The sequence below is a fragment of the Orycteropus afer genome, unplaced genomic scaffold (assembly GCF_000298275.1).
Source record: "Orycteropus afer afer isolate SDZICR_OR568_19922 unplaced genomic scaffold, OryAfe1.0 scaffold00033, whole genome shotgun sequence".
Taxonomy (NCBI): domain Eukaryota; kingdom Metazoa; phylum Chordata; class Mammalia; order Tubulidentata; family Orycteropodidae; genus Orycteropus; species Orycteropus afer.
The window spans coordinates 5415972-5430872 of NW_006921620.1; the positions used below are offsets into that span (position 1 = coordinate 5415972).

General features: G+C 41.5%; 1 protein-coding gene across 1 annotated transcript in view; it reads right to left on the minus strand.

Moving 5' to 3' along the window:
- ABCA4 (ATP binding cassette subfamily A member 4) overlaps positions 1–14901 on the minus strand; it is a 222437-nt gene that overhangs the window by 47494 nt on the left and 160042 nt on the right. The window contains exons 32-37 of the mRNA XM_007936124.1: positions 10068–10162; positions 8345–8377; positions 6600–6705; positions 6402–6476; positions 5967–6136; positions 3024–3201 (exon numbers count right to left, since the gene is read on the minus strand). Of these exons, the coding sequence (XP_007934315.1) occupies positions 3024–3201; positions 5967–6136; positions 6402–6476; positions 6600–6705; positions 8345–8377; positions 10068–10162 (657 nt within the window). The remainder of the gene's footprint in view (positions 1–3023; positions 3202–5966; positions 6137–6401; positions 6477–6599; positions 6706–8344; positions 8378–10067; positions 10163–14901) is intronic.

Genomic DNA, 14901 nt, shown 5'->3' on the forward strand with positions numbered 1-14901 from the left:
CAAGGAGGGGTCGCTATGAGTTGAGTCCGACTCAACGGCACATAACAACAACAACAACAACAACAACATAAGTCTTCAAGGGAGCTCTGGTGCTCCATCTCTGCTATAGCATGTACCAAGCCTTCTCCTACTGGCTGAGTAGTATTCCACTGTATGTATGTAACATATTTTATTTATCCATACTTCTGTTGATGGACACGTAGGTTGTTTCCACCTTTTGGTTACTGTGAATCGTGCTGCAATGAACATTGGTGTGCAAGTCTATTTTTTGATTCTTTACTTTCAAGTCATATATACCTAAGAGTGGAATTGCTGAGTCATATGGTAGTTTTATTTTTATTTTATTTTTTTTAAGGAACCCCACCATATTGTTTTTCCACAAAGGCTGTACCATTATGCATTCCCACCAGTAACTGATAAGGGTTCCAATTTCTCCACATCTTTGCCAACATTTGTTATTTTCTGGGTTTTTTGTTTGTTTATCTTAGCTATCTAGTACGAGTATAATGGTACCTCATTGTAGTTTTGATTTGCATATCTCTGATGGCTAATGACACTAAGCATGTGTTTGGTGGCCATTTGAATGTCCTCTTTGGTGAAAGGGAGCTCTGGTAGTGTAGTGTCTAAGGCACTTGACTGCTAACCAGAAGGCTGACGATTCAAACCCACCAGGCACTCCTCAAAAGGAAGATCTACTTCCACAGTGATACTGCCTTGGAAACCCAAGGAGGGGTCGCTATGAGTTGGATCAGACTCGATGGCAGTGAGTTTGTTTTTTTTCTCTTTGGTGAAAATGTCTATTCAAGTCCTTTGCTCATTTTATAATTGGGTTACTTTTCTTTTTGTTGTGAAGGTGAAGATATACATATATATATATATATACACACACACATGCATATATATACACATATATATACACACACACATATACACATACATACATATATATACAAACACACACACACACATGTTATTAGATTCCTGTCAGATATATAGTTCCCAAAGATGTTTTCCCAGTCAGGTAAAGTTTTTTGATGAATAAAAATTTTTAATTTTTATGGGGTCTCATTTATTTATTTAGTCTTTTTTTACTTGTGCTTTTGTTGTTATATTAGAAAATCTATTGTTGAAAGCAAAGCCTGCAGTGTTGCCTTTGGTTGTTCTTCTAAGAGTTTTACGGTTCTAGTTTGCACATTTAGGTCTTTAATCCATTTTCAATTTGTTTTTGTTTATGGTGTGAGGCATGGATTCTGTTTCATTTTTCCACATGTGAAAATCCAATCTTCCCAGCACCATTTATCAAAGAGACTCATCTTTACCCATTGAATGGATTTAGCACCCTTGTAAAAACTCAGTAGACCATAGATATGTGGGTTTATTTCTGGACTCTCACTTTTAATCTATTGGTTGATGTGTCTATATTATACTAACTCACTGCCATTGAGTCGGTCCCCACTTATAGCAACCCCTCCTTGGGTTTCTGAGGTGGTATCATTATGGAAGTAGATTGCCCAACCTTCCTTCCGAGGAGTGCTGGTGGGTTTGAACTGCCAACCTTCTGGTTAGGAGTCAAATGCCTTAGGCATTACACCACCAGAACCAGAATATTTTGATTAATGTAGCTGTAAAGTATGTAAAATCAGGAAGTGTGAGTCCTTTTACTTTGTTATTGCCTTTTAACATTACTATAGCTATTCAGGACCTCTTGTCATTCCATATAAAGTTGATAATTGGTTTTTCTTTTTCTGTAGAGAAGGCTGTTGGAATGTTGATTGGGATTGCATTGAATCTATAAATCACTTTGGGTAGTAGTGACATCTTAACACTACTAATCCATAAACACGTCTTCCAATCCATAAACATGTGATATCTTTCCATTTATTTAATGGAAGACTTTAATTTCTTTCAGCAGCGTTTTATAGTTTTTATTGTATAAGTCCTTCATGTTCCTGGTAAGACTTGTTGCAAGATATTTTATTCTCTCAGATGCTATTGTAAATGGAGTTGTTTTCCCAATTTTCCTGTCAGATTTCTCATTGCTGGTGTATATAAACCTAATTAATTTTTGTTTGTTGTTCTTGTACCCTGCAATTTTGCCAAATTCCTCTATTAGCTCTAGAAGTTAAATAATGTTTCCTTCATTTTTCTTTTAAATGTAAGATTCTGATATAGTGAAAATCTGGTTACTTTGAGAAAGCAAAATAAAACTACAAGGTAGAGCTGCCAGATTAAACAAACAACAACAAAAAACAACACTGCCATTGAGTGTATTCCAACTCATAGCAACCCTGTAGGACAGAGTTGAACTGTCCCGTAGGATTTCTAAGGCTGTAAATCTTTACAGAAGCAGACTGCCTCATCTTTCTCCCATGGTGTGGCTGGTGGGTTTGAACCACTGACCTTTTGGTTAGCAGACCAATGCTTTAACCACAACACCATATATCCACTTTAATTTTAATTTCAGATAAACAATTAATCTTTTTCAGTATAAATAAGTCACATATAATATTTGGGGTGGGACATACTTATACTGAAAAATGATAAACTGTTTATGTGAATTCAAATTTAACTGGGCATTCTATATTTCTGGCAACCCTACTACTAGGGAAGTTCTACCCTTACTCCTTTGGGGGTAGGACAGCATTTAAAAAGAGGACATAATGTAAAGGACCCCTCAGTAGTGTTCCTGCATCTCCAGACTACTCCTGAGAAGGCTAGCCTCATGCTCCAAAGTGAAGTGGTCATGTGGTAGTCACAAGCCACTGGGTTGCAAGGTACTGAAAGCCCCTACTCATCAGGTGTTAAGCTGCACCACACACCCTTCTCCAGCATTGGGCTGCTAGTTCTGTGCCTTTCCTAAGATGTTCAAGGGACAGCAGACACATAAAGCCCTCAGGACAGTGCCTTCCAGCAGCTTTAGCAAGACAAGAACCGCACCCTGCTGTGTCCCTGCTGTCAGAGCAGACACAAATGCCCACCTTGGACAAATGAAGGTGAGGAAGGTGCCATCATCTAACACTTACAATGTCCCAGAGGAAGTTGGTCAGCCAGTAGGTGGTGGGGCTCACCCCGCTGACAAACTGCAGGTGCTTGGCTTTGTTCACCCTCTCCTGGATCAAATAAAGGACAAAGCTGGCTGGGACAAAGGACATGGCAAAAATCACACAGATGGCAACCATGGCGTCCACCGAAGTGGTCAGCCTGCAAAACCAGAAGACAGAAGGAACACGATATGAGGAAGGAGGAGCAGAAGCAGGAGAACATCCAAAGTTGGGCTCTGCCAAAGCCTTCACCAATACTGAGATAATGGCCCCAGAATCTCTTTCCCTGGGATGGAGCATAGCATTCCCCTAATTCAATCTTGGTCAAGAGTAAGTGGATACTTATGGGTTATAGCTCTGTTTCATGTTAATATTTCTAGAAACTTTTCTTTTAAAATACATTTTCTAATTATTTGTTGATGAAATAGATTTTTATATTAACCTTATGTATGACAATATTCTTATTAGCTCTAATACTTTATAGACTCTCTTGAATTTCCTATGCAGACAGTCATATGATCTATAAATATATTTCTTTTGTTTAAAAAATTTACCTGGGTAAATTATATCTTCAAGAAATACATCATAACATGAGAAGCTGTTCATAATGTAAATTTACACAAAAAGAACAGTCAACAATTACTTTAAAACAAAGATGAAAATGTAAGGGGGTAGGGAAAAGAGATCAATGGAAACAGAACATCCAGAATGGAAATACAGAGAATGCTCACGCATTGGGAAGAATATAATCAATGTCACTGAAAAATTTGCATAGGAATTATTGAATGGAGCCTAAACTGTTGTGTAACCCTTCACAAAAATAAATAGATAGATAGATAGATAGATAGATAAAATATTATTAAACAAACAAACAAGAATTAAGTGGGGGAAAAAATAAAAGGCAGGATACACAGGAGCTTGGCTTTATTTGCCCTTTCCTGGATCAAATACAGGGCACTTTGCTTAGGGAAGATGACATCCAACATACCAACTACATCCTCTGGTGTGCAGCAGTGCCCACCCAGAGAAAGAAGCACCTTTGACTAACTCCCACAAAGGTATCATATTGCTAGTAACTGTCCTCATAAAATGATAAACAGTGGGATCCACACACATGGCAAGCATAAAACAAATGACTGGAAGCAAATATGAAAACGTTAAGAAGAAATTCCCTAAACTGTGTTGGATTGTTGTTTATTGTTGTTATGTGCCGTGGAGTCAGATCCGACTCACAGCGACCCCTCCTTGGGTTTCCGAGGTGGTATCACTATGGAAGTAGATTGCCCAACCTTCCTTCTGAGGAGTGGTTGGTGGGTTTGAACTGCCAGCCTTCTGGTCAGCAGTCAAGTGCTTAGGCACTATGCCACCAGCGCTCCTGGTGTTGGATTATAGATGGTAAATTCTTGAAACATTATTTTTTATAAACTTTACTGAAAGAATATTTACTATTTTATAATCACAAAAAATCACATCAAAGTTTTTTAAAAAATAGCTTGGCAGGAGGACAAGACTTGGGCTGAGTCAGAATTACACTAAGACAGACTATTTTTTCCCCAATCTGGGGCCTAGAGAGTGTCCAGAGAAGGCATCGAGGGGCCAGGGCCCAAGTTTTACCAGATGACACTGGGCGTGTTTAGTAGCACTCAGTGTATACTGAGGATAGTAAAATACTTTCCAGGGAGCAGTGGTGGTTCAGTGACAGAATCCTTACCTTCTGTGCAGAAGACCTGGGTTCAATTCCTAGCCAATACACTTCATACACAGCCACTGCTCATCTGTCATTGGAGGCTAGCATGTTGTTATGATGCTGAACAGGTTTCAACAAGATCTTCCACTAAGACAGACTAGGAAGAAAGGCCTGGTAATCTACTTAGGAAAAATCAGCCAATGAAAACCCTATGGATCATGATGGTCTGATTTTGATGTGTCTGGGGTCATCATAAGGAGCTCTGGTGGTGTAGTAGTTAAGGCATTTGGCTGCTAACCAAAAGGTTGGTGGTTTGAACCTACCAGTTGCTTCGTGGAAGAAAGATGGGCAGTCTGCTTCTGTAAAGATTTATAGCCTTGGGAACCCGATGGGGATTGCTATGAGTCAGAATTGATTTGATGGCCGTGAGTATGGTTTTGTTTTTTTGGGGTCACCTCATGGTTGGGGCCTCATAGTATGGCACTAACAACAAAAATAGCAAGAGTGGGAAGAAGTTTGTACTAACTAAGTCGTTCTCACATAGGCCTCAGATATAACAAACGTTCTACAGATTGCAAAGGTTAATGTTTTTTACTGCCTGGAGCTGTGCAATAAGGGTCTAAGTCCAAGAAAGGCAAGGATCTGTCAAACATCTCCAAAGCCTGACCCTCTGAGGGAAATTACTGGAATCTAACATAATTACTACAGAGGAGATGAAAGATTCATTAAACTTTCCTAGTTCCCAGCAGTCATTTTGCATACTGGCAAGGAGAAATATGCATAAGCTCTAGGAGCAGCTTGTTATCAGGAGCCAAAAGCAAATGGAACCAAATATGAGCTTATTTCTAAATATATATGGGAGTGAAAGAATAGCCAAGTAGTTGGGTATACAAAGTATTTTTTATGTATTAAAAATCTTAGGTTCATATGTGCCTCACTAAATAACATTCAAGGAGCCCTGGTGGTGCAGAGGTTAAGCACTCAGATAATAACCAAAAGGTCATCAATTCAAAACCACCAGGCTTTCTTGTGTGAGAAAGATACGGCAATCTGCTTCTGTAAAGAGTACAGCCTCAGAAACCCTAGGGAGCAGTTTTACTCTGTCTTACAGTGTCGCTATGAGTTAAAATCCACTTGATGGCAATGAGTTCAGACAACATTTCCATCCAGCCCAGGGTGTCCAAGGAGTGGAGAAAGGCGGTAAGAGAGCTGAGAGGCTGGGGACCGTGGTGGCTTACACCGTAATCTCTGAGAGCTGCTCTTTGGTCAAATTCAAGGGTTGACTTATGACGGTAATTCCATACTCCTCAGGGTTCTTGTCCTCATTCAGGATGCTTCGTAGGATGGCATTGTGGGCCACGTTGAGAAAGCTGACTACAGCATGCCAGCCTTTGTTGTTAAACCACACCTAGGAGAAGGTGGAGATGGTGAGCTTGTTAGTTTGTGCTCTGTTGTGACACCTGAAACATGGCCCTAATAATAATAGATGTTTAAAGAAAAAGTTTGCAACAGGAAGAAGAATGTGAGGAGAAGGAGGGGCTTGGCAGCTGAAAGATATCCCTCTCCAGTTTTCAACAGGAGGAGGGGTGGAATTTAATTAAGCTGGGAAAATAAAAATAAAATAACTAGCTCATGTGAATTTTTAGCTTTAGGGCGATTATTTGGTTAAGTACCTTAATGTTATCTTCAGTTTCTAGATGCTTAAGGAAGTCAGACATTTCTTTGGAGATCTCTCTGGTGATAGGGCCCTGCAAAACCATAATAAACTAGCAAGAGGGTTGTTTTCTTTCCTGTGCACTCATGATAATTTATGTTTCATGATACTTGAACAAGTCTAAAATCCTACACAAATCTCCAGTCTGTTTACATACCCCGGTCACGTTCATTATCTGCCCAAGTTCACTTAAAAACCCAACAAGTGCTTCCCCAGTGATGGGAAGAACCGGAAGCTTTCCTCCAATGGAAATTCCTCCATACCTGACATGGGAACAAGAAAGCCTCATATCAGTTACATGAACTATGTCTCTGGTGCTTCGCACCTACCAGTTGCTCTGCCAGTTTCTGTAGGGAGACTTGTACTTTTGGGTGAATTGTCTAGTCTAGTGATCAGTATTGCTCCACTTTGCAAATCAGCTTTTAGTTCTTCCCCATTGCCTCCAAGATGAAGTTCAGACTCCACGTCTTACTGTATAAGGCCCTTCTGAGTCTGGTCTCTGCCCTCCAATCTCATCCCTCTCCAATCTCTTCAGTCTCATCCCTACTCACACCCTTCCTTGAATGGCAGACTCTGGCCAAACGGAGTCACTTTCCAAGCTCCAGGTGGTTCAGATTGCTTTCATGTCTCTCTGCCTTGCAAGGCTGCTAGCTTCTCTAGGGTTCCTTTTGCTTTCTTGAGCATCTGGTCAATTCCAACTCATCTATCATATGTCATCATCTGTTTGAAGTCTTCACTACATCCCCCTCCCCCAATCAATGACTCCTTTGCTGTGCTCTGCACTTTGTGGCATTCTGGCATCCTTTAACTTACCTTCTTCCCTAATCATGAACAAGTCCTGCCACCCCTGCTCTCGGCAGGCTCTCAGCATCTCCTGCCTTGACTCTTGCTCTAGCTCCTCAACTGGGATCCTAGCCTTAAGCCTCTCCTCCTCATAGATCTTCCACAGAGTGCTGGAAGTATAAAGTGATCTGGCTAAAATATAGATCTCTAGCTTAAAACCCTTCAGTGGCAGGATAAAAGCCCAACTCCTAAACAGAACAAAATTACTTTGCCTATTAGGCAAAGCAGGGGAGAAGATATTTATTTTTCAGGTCCTCAAACTGTGTCACCTTTCTATTCAAGCTAAGGCTCTACAGCTCCCTCCCAGGAGTGATTTCGCTTAGGGGATCTTTTATGATTTAGAATCTGCCCAGGAAATAAAGTCAACATTAGCTCTTCATCTATTCTGGAGGCCAGGAACAGGTTATTTGACAAGCAGGGTAAGCACAGGATTACTTGTGCTTACTTACTAATCTGTAGTGAACAGTCTCATGTTTTTCACCACATCAAACATATGAGAATGTTCACTACAGATTAGTAGGCACAAGTAAACTGTGCTTACCTTGCTTATTGGGTAATCCAACACTGTTGGAGGCCCAGTTCCTGAGGGATTCTGGGAGGCTAAGTCACTCTTAGAATAACCCTTGGTGATTCTTCAAAACTCTGGAACCACATACTCCAGGAGTATGCCTCAGGAAAGTGGTGAGTATGGGGCTGGGACAGACCCCTGGAGGCTTATAATGAATGGGTTCAGGAGCGCCTAGGCTTAGGTTATGAGACCTCTCAGTAGAGGATTCTCAACTGTGTGTGCTGGGAGGTTTTATAACCTCCCTTTGGGTGAGCTCTGGAACTTTTTTTCAGGGAACACAATCTGTCACTAATGTCCTCCAGGGAGATCTACCACTGAACATGTCCTGAGTTCAGGGTGTCCCTAGCCACCTACCCTTCAGGACATGGCTTGTGAATTTTTGAGCACATACAGACAATCTATCCACATGACTCAGTTATAGCTTATTTATGAGTAGTTATTTTAGGATCAATCTGAGAGCCTACTTTTTCTTATAAAAAATAGTTTCTTACCTCTGTTCATTGACCCAGAACTTGCTCTTTAAGCTGAAAGCCAAAATAAAATCATACATTGAATATTGCAAAAATGGAAGTAGTATTAATTCCTTCTCTAACATTTCTGGAGTGTCAGTCTTCAGGCAGTGTTTTTGCATTTCCTGGTATTGGAGACCCACTGTCATTGAGTAAATTCTGACTCATAGCAACCCTATAGGACAGAGTAGAACTGCCTCATAGGGTTTCCGAGACTGTAAATCTTTAGTGAAGCAGACTGCCTCATCTTTCTCCCACAAAGTGGCTGGGGGGTTCAAACCACTTACCTTTTGGTTAGCAGCTGAGTGTTTTAACTACTACTACTACTATGCCAGAGCTTCTTCTTGATATTAAGTAATGTGGAAACCTCCCAGCCTAGGTGCTGAGTATGAATACACATGTGGAGAATGGATGGGATGTTTCTGGATTGGCTCTCCACATTTATCCCACATGCTGGTCATCAGAGCATTTGTTAGATCAGTAGGCCCATGTGGACCCATAAACCATGGCAATCACCATGCCCCTGTGGGGTGAAGGCTGCTGCCTGCCCTTCCTCTCCCCTCTGCAGATGAGACTGTAATAATAGCTGAGGGAAGTTCTGACTTACTCCTTCATTCCAAGTTAAGAGACCAACTTCCAGTCACTGGGAGTGTGTGTGGAGATGTATGTGTAAAACTACAAGATTGGAAACATGAAGAAACAAACTGTGGACTCCAGAGTTGAAGTCTTATTGTCACCAACCATCAAGCACAACAACCAAAATTACATATTGAAAATTTGCAACTGAGAAGTTAAGGATGGTCTTATCTGTAGAGAATTATTGAATAAACTCTATGCGCTCTGCTTTGATTTTTATGTATTCTGTTTCATTTTATCTTTACATTGGGCGATGTTCATTTTGCTAAAAGGTGACTTGGCACTGCCTTCTCAGCAGCTGCTCTCACCATCTGTAGTGTGCTCTAGTTAACGGACTCAGTTTATCCCTTGTTCAGGGATCTGGTAGGGGGAGCAACAGAAAGTATTGCTAAAATAAGACAGTTTGTTTTATTTTAAAGCCCCAGAGCATGTGGGGACTGGATTCAAACTTCCCCTCAACCTTAACAGAAGTTCAGAGGCCCCATTTTCTCCCTCCCTCCTACTCACCCCTGGTTACCACTAGTCAACTCTGGTGCATTTGGAAATTTAATGGGCAGTGATAACAGATGACAATTTACAGTTATGGTGTGACAAGAGTAATTAACCTGGCCCATGGGTGAACTGGGACACTGTATCACTTACTCTTTTCTATCTTGTTCCCTGTCTAATTTTTCCTCTCTCCTTTTTGCTTCTTATTTTTCCCTCTTGATTTTATCTTCTTCCCCTACCATTTCCTCTTTACTCTTTCTCTCCCTCCAAACTGTCTTTCTCCCTTAACTACTTAAATATGAGGCTGCATTATTGAATAAATCCTATGCTACTTTTACTTTGAATAGTGCAGGGAATAAACTTGGAGACTACTTGCCTTAAACAACAAAATTAATCTTAAATTGCATCCTACTTTTGTATCACTCAATTGCTTTTTCTGTTGGATGAAGCTTTCAAACTAAAACAAAAGAGACCACTGCCCTGGATGTAGGTAAATCATGAGACTAAATTATCTTCTGTCCTTAGTCAATGTTTTTTTTCAGGGAGCCAGGATCAAAAGTATGAAAGAGTCTGTTCTTACCTACTTCTTATAAGAGCAGGATACGTCTTTACCAGGAAGTCAGAGATATTCCTGTTAGTAAGGTCTTGGAGAATTTCAGTGCTGCGCTGTATTCTCTGAGGCAATGAGACACCCATGTTAATTATTGTGGAATCTGAGGGCTTACAATTTGAGAAACTGTTCTTCTCCAAAATTATTTATACACCCAATTGTTTGGAAAACACTGAATAAAGCGCTGGCATCTTCCTAATGATGTAGGAGTCAACTTTGATTGCTCTCTTTTCTCCAATCCACCACAACATATAAACTAAAAAGCCAAACCCAGGTGACATCAAGTTGATTCCAACTCATAACAACCCTATAGGGCAGAGTAGAACTGCTTCATAGGGTTTCCAAGGCTGTACATCTTTATGGAAGCAGATTGTTTCATCTTTCTCTCACAGAGCAGTTGGTGGGTTTGAACCATTGACCTTTTGGTTAGCAGCTGAATGCTTTAACCTCTACAACACCAGGGCTCCTTACCCATAACATAGGATGGCTCAAATTCCAAAATAAATCTCCAATCCATTTACCTCTCTCCATTTCAACTACTACTACCTTAGCCTAGCCACCACCATATAGCTTGCCTAGACCTCTACAGAAACTCCCAAACTGGTTTCTGGTTCCACTCTTGGCCCACCATAATCCATTCTTCACAGAGCAGCCAGATGGAGCTTTAACAATGTACATCAGAACGCCCCACTCACCTTGCTCAAAACATTCCATTACACCCTAGGATCGCACCCAAACTCATTGCCAAGGCCTACCAGGCCCTTAAGGAGCCCTGGTGGTACAGTGGTTAAGCATATGGCTGTTAACCAAGAGGTTGGTGGTTCAAGCCCACCAGCCATTCCACAGAAGAGAAATGTGGCAGTCTGCTACCATAAAGATTACAGTCTTAGAAACTCTATGGAGCAATTCTACTCTGTCCCATAGGCTTGCTATGAGTCAGAATTGACTAGATGGCAGTGGGTATGGTTATTAGGCTCCCATGATCTGGCCCTGTGTCCCTCTCTGAGCTCTGAAGCCACTGTCCTCTAACCCTCCACTTTTCCTTCATCCCCCCCTTCCTTCCTCTCTGCCTCTCCCTTCCTCTCCTCTTCCACTCCCCTCATTCTTTCCTGCCCCTCATCCCCTACCCTTCCCTCACTCTCCCCTTACCCCTCTCACCCCAGCTCATCCTCCTGTCCCTCAAATGGACACCTCTCATTCTGGCGTTAGCTGTGCACTTGTGTTTTGCTCTGACTGGAGTACTCCACCAGGACAGCCTCACATGGCTAGCGCCTTGTCATTCAAGTCTCAGCCCAAATTGTATTCCTCAGGGCGGTATTTTCTATTTCCTGTCCCTTGTTATTTTAACTCCACACTGTTTTATTGTATTCATAGAAGATCTCCATCTGAAATTTTCTTTCAGGTGGATCTGTTTACCTGTTTTTATCTGCTAACCCTGTATAATACAAGCTCTGGGAGGACATGGGACTTCCCTGACTTGTTGGCTGATACATCCAGGACTAATAGTTGCTGTTATTCATTCCAACTCATGAGGACCCATGTCTATTAGAGTAGAACTGTGCTCCATAGGACTTTCAATGGCTAATTTTTCAGAAGTATTTCTAGGGCTTTCTTCCAAGCAGCCATGGGTAGACTCGAACTGCTTTCAGTTAGCAGACAAGCACATTATCCATTCTTTCCACCCAGTGTTGTTAGTTGCCATCGAATTTATTCTGATTTGTCATGACCCCATGTGTGGAAATGCTCCACAGGGTTTTCAAGGCTGTCACCTTTTGGAAACAGGCCAACTTCCAAGGTGTCTCTGGATGGATTCAAACCACCAACCTTTCCACTAGTGTTTAATCATTGTGCTACCAGAGCTCCTTCATCTAGCACACCCCACCCACCCGCTGCTGTCGAGTCGATTTCAACTCATAGCGACCTCTCCTTGGGTTTCCGAGGCAGTATCTCTGCGGAAGTAGATTGCCCAATTTTCCTTCTGAGGAGTGGCTGGTGAGTTTGAACTGCCAGCCTTCTGGTTAGCAGTCAAATGCCTTAGTCACTCACCACCAGAGCTCCTTCATCTAGCACAGAAAGCTAGTAAATCAAAAGACTTTGGAGAATTCAAAAGTCCATGAGTTTGGCCAGCAGGTGGCAATATTACTTTAAACTTAGGACCACATAGTGTTTGGTAAGGTTTGGCTTTGAGAAGCTCTGGTGGTATAGTGGTTAAGGTTTTTGCTGCTAAACAAAAGAGTTGATGGTTTGAACCTTGTAACCATTCTGTGGAAGAAAGAGAAAGCAGTCTGCTTCTGTAAAGATTTACAGCCTTGGAAACCCAAAGGAGTGTTAACTTGATTGTGATGAGTTTGGATTTTGGTTTGGAGTTTGGCTTTAAACTACTGTCATCATGCATCATTCTTTTAGTTTTAAAACCTTATCTCCTCCTCCCCTTTTCCATTTTTATTTTCCCTCTTCTATTTGCTTTCTTCACCTTGTTCCTCTCTCTTACATTAGGAGAGCTAGCATTTATTGAATGTCCACTATATGCCCAGCATTAAATGTTCTAAATAAGTTAACATGTTTAATCCTAATATCCTTACGAAAGAGGAATTATTACTTTAGTTCACAGACAGAAACGGAGGCTCAGAAAAGTTAACTCTCACTGGTTATAGCACTTGTAAGTGGCAGATTTCAGATTGTTGGTCTCCATAACTGTTACTCTTTTTACTCTGTCACACTGCTCCTCAAAGGTGAACATGGTACCCAGGGGAACTACCAAGCTCCACTGGTGGGTCCATGCTGGAACATTACTCATGTCTGGGACTAACTAAAAACTAAACTCACTGCCATCGAGTCAAATCTGACTTACAGCTACCTCTCCTTGGGTTTCCGAGGCGGTATCATTACGGAAGTAGATTGCCCCATCTTCTGAGGAGTGGCTGGTGGGTTTGAACCTCCAGCCTTCTGGTCAGCAGTCAAATACCTTAGGCACTACGCCACCAGAACTGTTTATAATAATTTTTTTTTCTAAAAATTTTGTCAAATAAAATACTTGTATCTCTATGTATGTTACAACTCAGGGATCCAAAAAACAAAACTAAACTCACTGCCATTGAGTTGATTCTGACTCATAGCGACCTCCATTGGGTTTCCAAAGCAGTAAATATTTTATTTTTTATTTTTGTTGTGATTTGGGTGAACATTTAAAGAGCAAATTCATTTTCCGTACAGCAATTCATACACATTTTGTCTCATAATGTTGACTGCCATTCCCCACATTGTAACAGCTCGCTTCCCACTTCCTCCTCATAGTTAACTCTTCCCTGTGCCCTTCTCTTCCATGTATTCCTGCCCCCCAGCTATCTCCCTGTGCATACACTGCCCTTATGTTCTCCCATGATTGATCTCAAGTGTATCTACCTGATGTAAATGTTAAGTCCATATGCCTGTCTATTATTTGGCTGGAAACCACAGGAGTGACCTCCATTCTAGATCTGAAGGGTGGCTAAGGGCCATAATCTCTGGGGTTTCACCAGGCCCTATCAGAACAGCAAACCTGTTTTTTTTTTTTTTAACAATTTTGAGTTTTGTTCCACATTGTTCTCCCACTCTATTCAGGATCTCCTACACAGATACCCCTTTGGGTGGCTGACAGTGATAGCCAGGGACCATCTGGTTCTGGTCTCCTGGTCATATAGGCTGAGGATTGCATGGTCTACCAGTCCCTTGGACTAATTGTTTCCATACATCTTTGATTTTCTTCCTTCTTCTTTGCTCTGGATGAGGAGAGACCCATTGTTGCATCTAGATGGCCACTTGAAAGTTTCTGAGATCCCAGTTGCTACTCACCAAAGTAGGATGTAGAACAATGTTTTTGTGTAGTATGTTATGCCAATTGAGCTTGATGTCCCCTGGGACCATGGTTCTGAGCCCACAGGTCCACTACTTGCTCCCTCTGGGTAGGTGACTGTGGTCAAGAGGTCACCACAACCATGTCCCTTGTCAGCTCTACTATATACCTGGCTGTTCTTACAGCACATACAAATACCCAAGGCAGTAAGTCTTAATGGAAGTAGATTGCCCCATCTTCCTTCCACAGAGTAGCTCGTGGGTTTGAACCACCAACTTTCTGGTTAGCAGGCAAATGCCTTAGGGAGTGTGCCACAAGAGCTCCTTAACTCAAGGATAGGCACTACCTGTTCAAGCCCTACTACCATACAAAGAATATTAGAACAAGAAGAGACATCCTTTACCTTCATTTTCCAAATGAGAGGACCATTTACTGATTCAAAACCAAGCCCATACCTCTGGACTTATTTCAAGCTGGAAGAGTGTGTGTGGGATAAACCCAAACCAAACTCAACTGCCATCAAGTCAATTGCAACTCATAGCCACCCTATAGGACAGAGTAGAACTTCCCTGTATTGTTTCCAAGGCTATACATCTTTATGGAAGTAGACTACCTCATCTTTCTCCTGACAAGTGGCTGGTGGATTCGAACCACCCACCTTTTGGTTAGCAGCCCAATGCTTTAACCACAGCACCAGCAGAGCTCCTTGAGTGGGATAAATGGGTGTAAATATGAATGTGTCTGAGACAGAGAAGCTCCTGTATAGATGCACAACATTTTATCTTGCTCCAAAGAGGCATGGATAATAGTGAGGAAATGCAGGAGTGAAACAAAATAACAGAAACTTCTTTGACTTCTTCCAGGATATTGGCTGTAGTGACTTATTAATTTTTCCCCCAGGAACCGAGGACTAACGCTATTGAATATAGGTTTCTAAGTTAGACATGTAGCCTTAATGTTTCATGAATATAT